The following is a 14997-nucleotide window of genomic DNA, read 5'->3' as shown; positions in this document are numbered from 1 at the left end:
GCCTAACAGCGTTCGAGACAGGGGAGGGTAGAATTGGACGATACGAAATTGGGATGGGAGAAAAATAGAAAATGGGAGAAAAGGTAGATAAAAAAAAGAAGAAGAGAGGAGCGAAAAAAGAATGGAGAAGGACCAGTCTCCTTTAGCACAGCGCAAGGTACAACACAATATGGACCAAGCAATAGTGAAGGATAATACGCAGTGACATAACCACGAACACCTCCATAACATCAACCCCTGCAACTATTATCTATTGGCTTAAAGAAATATTCTTACTTAGCTATTAATATATTTACAGAAGGACCTTGTTTTTCTGCTTGTTTGAGTGAGTGAAGTGGTTGAAACTTTGAAATACATGGACAGAATGTATGAACATTATATATATATATATATATATAATAATGTTCATACATTCTGTCCATGTATTTCAAAGTTTCAACCACTTCACTCACTCAAACAAGCAGAAAAACAAGGTCCTTCTGTAAATATATTAATAGCTAAGTAAGAATATTTCTAATATATATATATATTATGCCAATTATGCCACATCAATGTGGAACGCCCTACCCAAAGCTGTAAAGGAATGTGAATCACTACCCACTTTCAAAAACACTCTCAAAAAACACCTACGGGAGACTGCTATTCGAAACTGGCCCCTGTAAATGTCCTAACACAACCCCCCCCCAATGTACAGTAAATTACCAAGTATGGTCTTACTCTTGTCAATATTCCAATGTACAGTTTTGCTTGTTCAGTTGTACAGTGTCCCCCACCCACCCCTCCTATCCAACCCCCCCCCCCCCACCCAACCACCTCCAATGTACAGTCCCCCCCCCCCCCCCCCCCCCCCACCCAACCTCCTCCAATGTACAGTTTCTACATCAAATGTATATACTCTCTTTTCTGGACTCTTTTCGTATCACAAACAGTACTGTATTTGCAAATCTGGTATGTCATAAATGTATAGATGTAGCAGTATACTGTCTATCTGTTATGATGAATTGAAAATGGGGGACCCTGATGTAAACAAGACAAAAGTCTTTCTCTGGTCTGTATCCCCTTAACAATTGTATGTATATATGATGGTCAGTTAGAGTTGTTTTCGAGATACACTATAGCCTAAATATGAGCCTTTGATGATCTGGAAAAATAAATAAACGTACCACTACCTCCCCATGCCCCTAGATTCTAAAGCAAGAGCTTGAAAGTCATTAATTTCATCCACCATACAAACCCGAGACCATGGAAGACAAAACTTTGAGCTGAACATTTGAAATGACAATGAACCCAATAATTACAAATGGATACAATACGATAATTTATTGATTTATAATCACAAATGAGTAAGATATTAAAATGATTTATAATCACAAATGGATACTTTTATTTTACATTTTGGCATGGTAGTGGTCCAGTGGTTAACACTGTCACCTCACAGCAAGAAGGTCCTGGGTTCGATTCCCGCTTGGGGACCTTGGGTTATCTCCCGGGCCTTTCTGCGTGGAGTTTGCATATTCTCCCCGTGCTTGCAAGGGTTTCCCCTCCAGAAAAAGAGATAAACCAAATGGAAACAACATGCAGAACAGACCACAACCCATGTCTGCTCCCGGCTGCCCTTGGGGGGGAAGGACGATGGGATGGGTCAAGTGCCGAGAGGAAATTTCATCGCCAACCCCAAATGCATGTTTGTGTTCCTATGTGTCATCCATCGCATTTGTGTGTGCGCTGCCAGTCCAGTTATTAAGATTACGATTATTATTTAATTTTTTTTACCCAGGGACAGTGCACATTAATCAACATATTCAGTTTCCACATCAATGTAAATGTGCCAGAATTAGCTAATGAGCTCGTTTTCATCTGTAGTGCCTGCCTACCATGCATGTCTTTATGGTTTAATCTTTTAATTAATCTTTAATCACTGGCTTTTGAAAACTATAAATTTAAGGGCCTACTTTGACAACCTAGGATGGCTTAGAGTAGACGACAGAGTACAGCAACTTGCAATGGGCCTGGTCTACAAGATACACTACACGACCAAGGTACCCATGTACATGTCAAAATACTTCCCAAAGGTCAGTGAATACCACGATCACAACACCAGAGGGAGTTCCACAAATCATGTTAAACCCAGATTCGGCTCAAACAATCTGAAACACGTTTCGCAATTATGCCACATCAATGTGGAACGCCCTACCCAAAGCTGTAAAGGAATGTGAATCACTACCCACTTTCAAAAACACTCTCAAAAAACACCTACGGGAGACTGCTATTCGAAACTGGCCCCTGTAAATGTCCTAACACAACCCCCCCCCAATGTACAGTAAATTACCAAGTATGGTCTTACTCTTGTCAATATTCCAATGTACAGTTTTGCTTGTTCAGTTGTACAGTGTCCCCCACCCACCCCTCCTATCCAACCCCCCCCCCCCCCACCCAACCACCTCCAATGTACAGTCCCCCCCCCCCACCCAACCTCCTCCAATGTACAGTTTCTACATCAAATGTATATACTCTCTTTTCTGGACTCTTTTCGTATCACAAACAGTACTGTATTTGCAAATCTGGTATGTCATAAATGTATAGATGTAGCAGTATACTGTCTATCTGTTATGATGAATTGAAAATGGGGGACCCTGATGTAAACAAGACAAAAGTCTTTCTCTGGTCTGTATCCCCTTAACAATTGTATGTATTGAGCTGTACTGTACCCATTCTGCAATCTGTTAATAAAGTTTTCAATCAATCAATCAATCAAGGGCCACTCAATTCCATCATTCAGGACGACATGTGCACAAAGCGTGTCTCAAGACTGAAGCCACACTGGCACCCCAAGAAACTCCTCTGGGCGACGTCACAGAGCAATTTCTCGAGGTGCCGATGCTGCTCAGCTCGAGACACAGAACACATGCCTCTTATCACATGTCCTCACAACAGAATGATAGGAACCCATTTAATCCCACCGGTCACAATAGTGACCGTAATAATGTTTTTTAGTTATAAGGCTCTAAAGATGTTACTGAATGATGTATCAATGTATTTCCAGCAAATATTTAAATGTTTACTGTAAATTGTCACATGACCAGAGCTGTTTACATCCTGGCTGTACAATGAGAAGAGGGTGGCTGCATCAAAGCTCCCACAAAAACAGTTAGTAAAGTATGTTAACATAAAGATTGGAAAAATATGTTTGGTACACACCATGTTGTGTCTAGTATTTAAATATGCTTTTACAATTACTCAATTTTGTATAGTGTGGTCATAGAATGAGCAAACGTGTTGACAGAAACTATTGTGACCGTTGGGATAACACAGTGTATCTATATACACATGCTAATGTTGCATTCCATTTGCTTGGGAAGTCAAGTCAGTAGCCCCCTACGCCCCTCAACACCACCCCTATGCCCCTCAACATCACCTCTATGCCCCTCAACATCACCTCTATGCCCCTCAACACCACCCCTACGCCCCTCAACACCACCTCTACGCCCCTCAACACACCTCTACTACACCCCTCAACACCACCCCTACGCCCCTCAACACACCTCTACTACACCCCCCCTACGCCCCTCAACACATCTCTACTACACCCCTCAACACCACCTCTACGCCCCTCAACACCAGCCTTATGCACCTCAACACCACCCCTACTAGTACGCCCTATCCTCACGGGCCTTCAAGTACTCTCCCTCCTCCATACCCTCTCCAATGTACCACCCCCACCACTGCCACCAATGTAACCTAGGAATAGTGGGCCTATACTTTTATCTATAATAAAATAACAACACGGGAGACTTGATATCTAACAATCAACATAACTGTTTTTATTCACATCCTCATCCTTCCAACAATGGAACTGAGACAGATGCGCGCACAAACTCTTCCCCAAAACAACCCAGAAGAGGGCGCTCAACTCCACATAATAACGTCAGTATCAACAACAGCATAACATACATTAAATAGCTTACAATTCAAAATAAAATGACTAATTTTGATAGAAGAGTTGAAAATATTTGAAATGAACAGATACTGTACTTTCTATAGCATGTGTGTGTTAATTGTATTTCACAGATTCGTTTTTATTTAATTCTGAACAATGTCATTCATTTTATATCTGATATATCTGAACAATATTTGATTGTTCTACCCTGTTTGCTCAACTCAGCTAGCTGTCACTCATGCCTGGGGGGGGGGGGTGTTTTTGGAGCACAGGGTACGCGGGCAGACGGGAAGTCCCAGGTGCGTGTAGTTTGAATCGCATTGAATTTCAGCCAATTGAATGATGAAGGGGGCGGTGCATAGGACCACAGCGAGAAGTATAAAAACTGAAGTGGGCGCCAACCGGTTGTAGACGAGCAGACATCCTACAAGTCCAGACAACTACGTTTGCGGAAACTTTACAAGGCCAAAGACTTTTTTGATCAATCCTTTACAACCATGGTAAGTAGATTGGCAAACTACTTTTTAAACGTCGTCTTAACAAATAGTAATACATTTAAGCGACTCAAACATTAATATTTACCCAACGTCACCAAATGACGGTTGACTGAGGTTGGCTAACCTCGATGTCAGAAACTAGCGTTAGCTATGCTAGCTTTTAGAGAACTTTTCTCCAGTTAACGTTGGCGTTCAAATAAACGACCAACTGTTATTTAGCTAACGCTAAATGTGTTTTTAATCACCTTCATAACATGGCCGTATATATAATTTTTTTCTTTTTAGCGCGAGTGCATCTCCATCCACGTTGGCCAGGCCGGAGTGCAGATCGGTAACGCTTGCTGGGAGCTGTATTGTCTGGAGCACAACATCCAGCCCGATGGGCGGAAACCCGGCGATAAAACCACCACCACCGGTGGCGGCGGCGATGACTCGTTCAATACATTCTTCATTGAGACCGGTACCGGGAAGCACGTCCCCAGGGCCGTGTTTGTGGACCTCGAGCCCACCGTTGTTGGTACGTTACTCTTTTTAATTGCTAGCAAATGTGGCTATAGGTGAACTTGTCAACTCAATACATTGCAAACACGTTGGGCGCGAACAGGCATTAACACTTTCACTACCACACACCCCACCCCATAATGTTAACCCTTTCACTACCACACTACACAATGTTAGCCCTTTCACTACCACACTGCATAATGTTAACCCTTTCACTACAGAAGGCTAACTTTTCACTAACTACACTACATAATGTTAACCCTTTCACTACAGTACAGAATGTTGACCCTTTCACTACCACACTATATATAATGTTGACCCTTTCACTACCACACTATATAATGTTGACTCTTTTAATACCACACTACATAATGTTATAATAATAATTTATATAGCGCTTCTCAATGACTCTAAGTCGCTGAATAATGTTAACCCTTTCACTACCACACTACATAATGTTAACCCTTTCACTACCACACTACATAATGGTAACATTTCACTACATAATGTTAACCCTTTCACTACCACACTACACAATGTTAGCCCTTTCACTACCACACTGCATAATGTTAACCCTTTCACTACAGAAGGCTAACTTTTCACTAACTACACTACATAATGTTAACCCTTTCACTACAGTACAGAATGTTGACCCTTTCACTACCACACTATATATAATGTTGACCCTTTCACTACCACACTATATAATGTTGACTCTTTTAATACCACACTACATAATGTTATAATAATAATTTATATAGCGCTTCTCAATGACTCTAAGTCGCTGAATAATGTTAACCCTTTCACTACCACACTACATAATGTTAACCCTTTCACTACCACACTACATAATGGTAACATTTCACTACATAATGTTAACCCTTTCACTACCACACTATAGCAGGTTAACCCTTTCTGTACCACGCTACAGAAGGTTACCCCCTTCACTACCACACTACAGGTGGGTTAACCATCTAGTGTGGTAGTGAAAGGGCTATTGACAACTGGAATAATTAGGCTATAACATTTTGGATACACTGACCCACCCCCCTTTTTTGTGTACAGATGAGGTCCGCTCGGGGACCTACCGTCAACTGTTTCACCCAGAGCAGTTGATCACTGGCAAGGAGGATGCTGCAAACAACTACGCCCGTGGCCACTACACAGTTGGCAAAGAAATTGTGGATCAGGTCATGGACAGAATCCGCAAGATGGTTAGTAGATAATTTCACAGCTTCTAGTGCAATGTACAAACGCAGTGTTGCATGACGGGTCACAGATTCTCTTCTCTCCCACCAGTCGGACCAGTGCACTGGACTGCAGGGTTTCCTCATCTTCCACAGCTTTGGTGGTGGAACTGGCTCTGGTTTTGCCTCTCTACTAATGGAGCGGCTGTCTGTGGACTACGGCAAAAAGTCTAAACTGGAATTTGCCATTTATCCTGCACCTCAGGTGTGTATACATACTGCGCATCATATCTTGTTTAATCGGGCTCAGATCGAGTTCTTCTCCCATGTCCGCACAAGAACCAGCAGGTTCGGGGACAGCCACAAGAACAGCAGATGACTATTTAAAAAAAGAGAGGGGAACTTAACATGCACAAAGACGCACGCCCACTGCACCTAAGTACATACACTATACTCATGACACTTTCTTTAAATGAGTAGACTATTTTGTCTTACCTCATTTAATTATTTGTATCCTACTAGTTACCATTCTTTTCATTGTTTCTTAATTGTGCACTTGAGTGAGTTTGAAACCCCACCAGGGTGGTGCTTCTGTATTGTGTATTTGACGATAAAGAACTTGAACCATATCTCTGCAGGTTTCCACAGCAGTGGTGGAACCCTATAACTCTATCCTGACCACCCACACCACCCTGGAGCACTCGGACTGTGCCTTCATGGTGGACAATGAGGCCATCTATGACATCTGCCGCCGCAATCTTGACATTGAGCGTCCCAGCTACACAAACCTCAACCGCCTGATCAGCCAGATCGTATCGTCAATCACTGCGTCGCTGCGCTTTGATGGCGCCCTCAATGTGGACCTGACAGAGTTCCAGACCAACCTGGTGCCCTACCCCCGCATCCATTTCCCCCTGGTCACCTACGCTCCGGTCATCTCCGCCGAGAAGGCCTACCATGAGCAGCTCTCTGTGGCGGACATCACCAACGCCTGCTTTGAGCCCGCCAACCAGATGGTGAAGTGTGACCCTCGGCACGGGAAGTACATGGCCTGCTGCATGCTGTACCGTGGAGATGTGGTGCCCAAGGACGTCAATGCTGCCATCGCGACAATCAAGACTAAGCGTACCATCCAGTTTGTGGACTGGTGCCCTACTGGTTTCAAGGTATTTATACTTGTTTAATGGTGAAATGTGTTCTTATATTGTGAAAAGGAATTTATCTCTTGGTAGTCTGTTGGTTTTGGGTGGTGTGAAATGCATATATATATTTATAAAAATCAGGTGGGAGCTTATGCTCTTCAGCCATCGTGCCAGATTAATCTCCTTTCTTACATTACGTTTAATTATTCCTGCACATTCTGGGGACCTACAAGGCCTGCAGCCCAGTTTGAGTCCTGAACCATAATTAAAGAAACTGTCTAGTGTGTCATGTACTCCATATGATTCTCAGACTGGTTTTTATTGTGTCCTACAGGTGGGAATCAACTACCAACCTCCCACTGTGGTGCCTGGTGGAGACCTGGCCAAGGTTCAGAGGGCTGTGTGCATGCTCAGTAACACCACTGCCATAGCAGAGGCCTGGGCACGCCTGGATCACAAATTTGACCTGATGTACGCCAAGAGGGCTTTCGTGCACTGGTATGTCGGAGAGGGTATGGAGGAGGGAGAGTTCTCAGAGGCCCGTGAGGATCTGGCGGCCCTTGAGAAAGATTACGAAGAGGTGGGAGCCGACTCTGCGGAAAACGATTCTGAAGAAGGCGAGGAGTGAAACTTCATTTTGTTTCACCAGTGATGAAATGTAATCATATTACTGTACACTTGTTTGTTTATAAATAAATTTTTTTTGGTTATTGGGGTTCATTACCATGTCTAATGTCTTTTTCTGGGCAACTCATTGTAATGCTCTCCTCAATCCAGCGGGTGATGCCATTAATCAAGACTACTCCTAAAGTGAAATTACTTTAGGCTTGGAATTTGGGATTCCACCAAGTAAACATGTTTTCTAACAGGCCCATCTCACGGCAGCCATTTTGATATAGCGGGGTAAACTGTAATTCTTTCCTTTAAGGGGACGCTGTATGTTAGCTCACTGGAATGGCTGTTGCACCTAAAGGGAATCATGCTGCTATGGTCAAATACTTATTGTAGCTAGCTTCATTTGAATTCAATACTTTTATGCATGTATTTTTTAGCTCTACCAGGTTTAAATCTAGTCTTAGGAAACATTATACCTCTACTGCATTAAAAAGTGTACTTTACTCCATTACAGTAATTTCTTTTTTAATGAGCTGCTCAATTTACTACTTTAAAGTAAACTAAAGCACTCAGACCAGGCTTAAGTAACCACTGAGAACCAACTCAAACATTTCAATTTCCTCATACCCCTCTGTAGTGATGGCAGGGATGAGGGGGTGATCAACGGGTGATACAAAATATAAAGTTTACATTTTTAAATTGTTTGATGTCAAGGGGCATGGCAAATTACAGAGAAGGAATGGAATGCTGTGCTATCCATCTTGCTGAAACTGGGCCTACAGATTAAGATTGCGTCCATTCCCTCAGTTCATAGTTCTGATCACCATGTTTTGGTCTGCCGACATGACGGGAGAATCAAACAAGAGCACGACCCAGTGGAGCAACAATATTCTGTTGTGACGTTGGTGTCTTACAGCTTTATATAATGACTATGGTTATATTAATAGCTGGAGCTAATGATGACAAACGGGAAATAGCCCCTTCAGTGGTGAATGCTAATAGACTGAAGACGTTATCACAATGCAATGTAAACCGAATAGACTGATTCACACCTTGAGTAGGACAAAACCGGACCTCAATTTTTTTTGTGTTTTACTTAAGTCCAGTCTAGAAACTGCAGTGTACAATCATGCTCACCTTCAACCTAACATCCCGGTAAGCTACATTGCCCTCACTGTCAAAAGCAAAACTAAACATACAAGAAAGCAAACTAAATCATCTGCAGCACTGCCCAGCTGCAACTACAAGATGAACTCTAAACACCAGTAAAAACTAAAAGAAAGTGCACTCATCACACTGGACCCCTCACACCCTCTAAACGTCTCCTCTCCCATCTGGTCACTATTAAAGGACCCGTTCACTTTTGAACCCAGGCTCGATTTAAACATTGTCTGGCGTGATGTTGAATAGTACAGACCAGAATTTTACAGATTGCTTTAGTATTGAGAAACAGCACTGCTGCACCCTCTCACCAGGCTCCAGTACAATCCAATGGGGCAAGTTTTTTAGCCTTAAAACCATGATAATGGCCTTTTTCGTAGACCTAAAGCTCACGGTAGGGTGGCTATAATCAGAGGTGTCTTGTGTTTTAGGAAATGGCTGCAAACCTTACATATCAAAAGTCATGAGTTTCATAGGCCTCTGAAATGCATTATAACTTTTGATACAATGTACTATTTTCTCAGAACGTGAAGTCACATCTGATTCCCAGGTTTTGGAAAAGGACATGTACTTTCAGAATTTGCACTCAAAATATTTTCGATTCATTAGAACACATATTTATGTATTATGCACAATTATAGTGTTTGCGCTTTCACTGAGGATTGAGGAAGCAAGTCATGATGTCAAAGACAATAATTGTCTGTCCCATGATAGACATTTTAAAGAGTTTTCCCTTTAGATCTCAGTTTTCATAACTGACATGTTTCATCCTGTGTGCTACATACATTGGTCTATGCTACTTCGTATAAGAACACACTGAGGCCCAAGTTCATTTTCACTGGAAATTCTGTTATTCAACAATGAATATTTTATTATTATTATACTTCATTCCAAAAGTGTTTCACCTCAGAGACATTATTTAACATCACATTTACAACGAGAGGTAGAAAGTAGCCTATATTACTCAACTGAACTTGCTTCATAAAATGTCAGAGTAGCTATGACCACTTCCGGTATTCTGAAATCATGGGAGATAGCGCGGGAGGACTTTCTCGGCACACGTGACTAGAAGGTTCTGGGCACACCCATAGATATAGATATCTATTAGAATGGGCACACCCACCCATACCTACTCCCGAACTCCGCATGCGCAGATTGCCCATGGAGTCTCTGGATTGAGATCTAGGTTTATCAATCTGCGCATGCGGAGTTCGGGAGGAGATAAAGCTGGGAACGAGGTTAAGTAGGTGCCGAGAAAGTGCCAATCGCACGCATTTGGGATTGGTCTCTCCGTGATTCACTCGGGCGTATAAAGGTATATTGGATCATGTCTCCAGAACCCCCACAGCCGTAGCTACAACCACTTATTGTCAAGGCTCTCATCCACATTCATTAATTTGTCTCCCCCCACTGTATCTCCCCCATGATGAGCTTAATGTAATGCGGAAGTGCATTAGAAGTGTCAAGGTTACAAGTCAAAGTAAAGAGTAGCATTCCAAAAATGAAAAGCATAACGATTTAGTGCTGAGTAGCTTACAGAGTAGTCCTGCCCATTGTGTAAATATTTAACTTTTACCAGCAAAGCTTTTGTCAGTCGTGTCCAGAATGACTGTAAAGTACAGATCTCATTGCAGTGGCACTGACCAAAAATAAAAGGTAGGCTACTTCAGTAAAAGTAGGGGTAAAAAAAACGCAAAAGTAGTTTAGCCAAAAAAAAATCGACGTAGTTAGTCGACAGTCACTAAAGTAAATGCAATTAGTTACTTTTCACATCTGTAGGGTAGGCGTAATACCCTTTATTTCCTCCCTAAATTAGATCTCTGTGGTAAAGTCGTGAATAGTCGACGTCACCCAACACCTTGTTCGACATTTAGCAGTCTACACCCTCGGTCCATGATTTGTCATTCCAACTATATACGTTAGGGGCCTTCCCTCTTGTGACATATTTGAATTCCTTGTTCCTTCCTGCCATGTTCAGTCGTTGCTTGTCTCGACTTGACGGTGTCAGCAGCGTTCATCACAGAGTTGCCTGCAAGACGAGTCCTCTGTGGAGAATCCTCCTTCCTGAACTGCCAGCCTGTCACTCGGATATCTCGGTGCAACATGACAGATAAAGGACTGGCGGACGAAGCCGCGTCTGCAGCATGCAAAGATGGAGATCCTATTACCAAGGTACAGTAAGTGACGCAGTTATGACTATATATTTTTAAATGTTCATTAATATTTTTCAACCCTAAAAGTCCCAAACCTCTGCCCCGCCGAGCCCCGCCCGCAGGCAGCCCTGGAATGGTGGTATGTTGCTTATACGTCCTCTGCACTGCAGGATGGTGGCCAGCTTCTGGTGGATCCATGACAAGACAGTATTATGATTTAATGAGTCAATCCAACCAACAGTGTCTTCATAATACTGTGTGGGTGTTATACATTCATTAATTTGTTATTTTCCATCTGTCGTTAGTTAGCTCATACAGATGCCTGATGGTCAGTGCAGTGGTGGAAGAAGTACACAGTTACCTAAAACTCTACTTAAAATTAGAGTAGAGAAGTGTTTGATATTGGATGCAGGCCTAGTATCACAAATAAAAGTGCTTGGTAGCATTCAGTCCTCCTCCATTCATTGACCTCTACATGTTACATTATGTTATGTCTGATTTTGTCCTCTTGAAGTTGGCAGGCTTAAACAAATGTAAGTGCATTATTTTCATCAACTTTTGTTTGACAAATCTGTTTATTGAAAGTCACTAGTAACTGATGGGTTCAGATACATGTAGTGTAGTACAAAAAAAAGTACAATTCCTTTGAAATATAGTGTTGTAAAAGTAAAAATGTTTCCTAAAAATTTAAGTACAGTACTTAAATACTTAATTATTTACTTTCCTCCACTGATATTTTGCAAGCAACAACTTGTCCTGAAACTCACTCTCTTTGGTTGTCATGTCTCTCTCTCTCTCTGTCTCTGTTTGTCTCATGTCTCTCTCTCACCATCTGTCTCCATGTCTCTCCCCCCCCCTCTCTCTCTGTCTGTCCATGTCTCTCTCCCTCTCTGTTTCCATGTGTGTGTGTCTCTCTGTCTGTCCATGTTTCTCTGTCTGTTTCCATGTCTCTCTCTGTGTGTGTCTCTCTGTCTGTTTCCATGTATCTGTCTCCATCTCTCTCTCTATTTCCATGTCTCTCTGTCTGTCTCAATGTCTCTCTTCTTCTCCCTGTCTGTCTCCATCTCTCTCCCTCTGTCTGTCTCCATGTCTCTCTCTGTCTCCACATCATTCTCTCTCTCCATCTGTCCATGTCTCTCTCTCTCTGTCTGTCTCTCTGTTTCCCATGTCTCCCTCTGTAGGACTTCATGATGCAGCAGACCATGCTGAGAGTGAGAGACCCAGTTAAATCTCTGAACTTCTACACTGGCATCATGGGTATGACGTAAGTCAAGAAGACTACCTGTGGTGTGTGTGTGTGTGTGTGGGGGGGGGGGGGGGGGTATAGCAGTAATTACCAGTCATTAGTAATACTTTTAAAATTGAATCTACCATGCATGTTTTTTTTGTGTCTGAATTGGGAAATGTTAAATCCCAGTGATTTCCTGTCATACCGGTATTGTTATGATTTCTTTGCGCCACAGGTTGCTGCAGAAAATAGATTTCCCATCAATGCGTTTCTCCCTCTACTTCCTGGGCTATGAGGACAAGACGGAGATCCCGGGGAACATCAAGGAGAGAACAGCTTGGACATTCTCTCGGCGAGCCACTATTGAACTCACACAGTAGGCATCATAACCAGGAGACAACCTAGAACTAGCTATAATAGGGGGCGGTCAGGTGGTGTAACGGAGATTGCGTTCGTCACCAACCCCGGAGCCAGCTCACAGCTCCGGGGTTGTCACCAGCTTGGCTGGCCGTTCACACTAATACAATTGGCAGTATTAGAGGGTGGGAGAAGCTGGTGGGGTGGGTCCGGGTCGTTGTAAACAGCAACTCCTACAGTTCGGTCGGGGCGCCTGCTAAGCGCGGATAGGATCTAAGTGGGATAGTGTGATCCTTCCACACGCTACGCCCTCTCAGTGAGAATCCGCGCTGCCAGGTGAAAAGAAGCGGTTGATTGGCTGGACGTGTGTCGGAGGAAGCACGTGGTAGCCTCCACTCTCCCAGACCGACTGTGGGGGGTAAGTGCGCAGCGACCAGGAAGGGGATTGGGAATTGGCATAACGACTAACATTGGGATGGGAGAAAATCGGAGGAAAAAGGAGGGGAAAAAAGATAAAAAAAAAATATATATAACTAGCTATAATAGAACTGTAAAGTATTCACATAATTTCAAAACTCTCTCTCTCTCTCTGTTAGTAACTGGGGATCAGAGACAGATGAGAACCTGTCCTACCACAATGGAAATGCAGAACCTCGAGGATTTGGTAAGAACACAACCCCCTCCCAGTGAACCTTGAGTAAGCCCACACACTTTTTGTGTAAGCCTATAACCACCCCACCCCACCCCTCCCTTTTCCTTGTTACCAACAGGTCATATTGGCATAGCTGTACCCGATGTTTATGCTGCCTGCAAATTATTTGAAGAACAAGGAGTAACATTTGTCAAGAAACCAGATGATGGTCAGTGTTTCAGTAACATTCTATGTACCATATTGATTTATTTATTTACAGAATATATTCCTTTATTGATCCCCTTGTGGAAATTCAGGCATCATAGCAGCATGGGGGAGGTGAGGTACAGGTAGTAGAAGACATACAGGTACAGGTCACAGAATTATAGTACAGTGGATAAGTACAAATTAAAATTTAATAAAAAGGCACTGTAAACAATATACAATATAATTAACTCTGGACATGCGCATATGGGCAACAAAGGTGTGAGATGAGGGTATGTATGCCCTCTCAGTTGTATTTGCCCTACAATAAATATAGTTACAATATATAATTTAATAATCTAAATCTAATCTAATATATAACTATAAAAAAAAACGAAATGCTAAATATATGCAATATATAATCTAATAATCGAAATCTAATATAATATATAATCTAAAAAAATGCTAAGAAGCTAAATGCTAAATATATGGTGTCTGTGTGTGTGTCTAACTACTAACACAAAATGTCTCTCCTTTCTCAGGAAAGATGAAGGGACTGGCCTTCATACAAGATCCGGATGGATACTGGATAGAGATCTTAAGCCCAAACAATATGGATTCTATTACCTCATAGACATGTCCTATTTTGACCAGGTGTGGTTGAATGGATATGGTCACTCAGCAGCTCTGAGGAGCACTAGCCAGGAACGTTGTGATCACAGCATGGAGATGTCTGTTAGTCTGTGGCAAGTTGCTTGCCAGTGGTATAGGTTGTTTTCATGATACATCTCAAATATTTGAAGAAAATGCTTAGGTTTTAATCAAATAAAATTTCCTTTTATCTGACTCTGCGTTCCAAACGATATTGACTCTGCCTATTTATGTGTTGAATTTGCCTATTTATGTGTTGAATTTCCACAAGCTAAGTAAAACGTCTACTTCTAAGTTATCAACAAGAACAAGACTTAAATGTCCATGTGTAAATTGGCATTCCCTGACGAGTGCCAAAGTGAATACTGGCAACTGACTAGGCCGCCAATAGATTTAGAAGTCAGAATTCATGTTTCTATATCCAGAGCATCACCCTCTCTGAGCGGTGTACGCTGGAAACTTGGCTGAGAAGGACATGCCAAATTCAAATGTTTACAGCAGACAAATTAAACGGCTAAAATTCGGGTGAATTCATGAAGGAACTCGAGACTCAAGACTTCATCAGAGAAAAGCTGCAAGGCCTGCCCTGGAGTACTGAATGACATCACCAGAGACCTGACAACATGCTTTACTTCTGTAAAGACCATTTTAGAATCTTCAGTCATTTATCTTTCTAATCTAGTGCATTCTTACAAAAAAAAGGGTTGATTGATTGAAAATTGTATTAACAGAT

The 14997-nt window shown here is 42.3% G+C and overlaps 3 protein-coding genes across 4 annotated transcripts in view; all 3 read left to right on the top strand.

Moving 5' to 3' along the window:
* The window catches only part of LOC311228354 (phospholipase B1, membrane-associated-like), a gene marked incomplete at both ends in the record, with an annotated part of 540482 nt that overhangs the window by 405418 nt on the left and 120067 nt on the right, over nt 1–14997 (top strand). The window lies entirely within an intron of this gene.
* LOC311229077 (tubulin alpha chain, testis-specific-like) lies at nt 4329–7987 on the top strand. Its single transcript, XM_084315084.1, has 6 exons — nt 4329–4437; nt 4720–4951; nt 6001–6149; nt 6235–6387; nt 6761–7288; nt 7599–7987. Exons 1-6 carry the CDS (start codon nt 4435–4437, stop codon nt 7890–7892), a joined length of 1359 nt encoding a protein of 452 aa, XP_084171210.1. The 5' UTR covers nt 4329–4434; the 3' UTR covers nt 7893–7987.
* On the top strand, nt 10267–14459 carry glo1 (glyoxalase 1). Of its 2 annotated transcripts, XM_084315053.1 has the most exons (7): nt 10267–10355; nt 11019–11212; nt 12375–12457; nt 12657–12797; nt 13375–13442; nt 13549–13638; nt 14156–14459. In XM_084315053.1, exons 2-7 carry the CDS (start codon nt 11144–11146, stop codon nt 14245–14247), a joined length of 543 nt encoding a protein of 180 aa, XP_084171179.1. In that variant the 5' UTR covers nt 10267–10355; nt 11019–11143; the 3' UTR covers nt 14248–14459. The 2 variants fall into 2 exon arrangements, with proteins under 2 accessions (XP_084171179.1, XP_084171180.1); XM_084315054.1 differs by lacking the exon at nt 10267–10355 and having other exon boundaries at nt 10897–11217.

The sequence above is a fragment of the Notolepis coatsorum genome (genome assembly GCF_963971535.1).
Source record: "Notolepis coatsorum genome assembly, chromosome: 5".
Taxonomy (NCBI): domain Eukaryota; kingdom Metazoa; phylum Chordata; class Actinopteri; order Aulopiformes; family Paralepididae; genus Notolepis; species Notolepis coatsorum.
The sequence above is the reverse complement of the archived record's forward strand: the minus strand, read 5'-3'. Positions and strand labels throughout refer to the sequence as shown.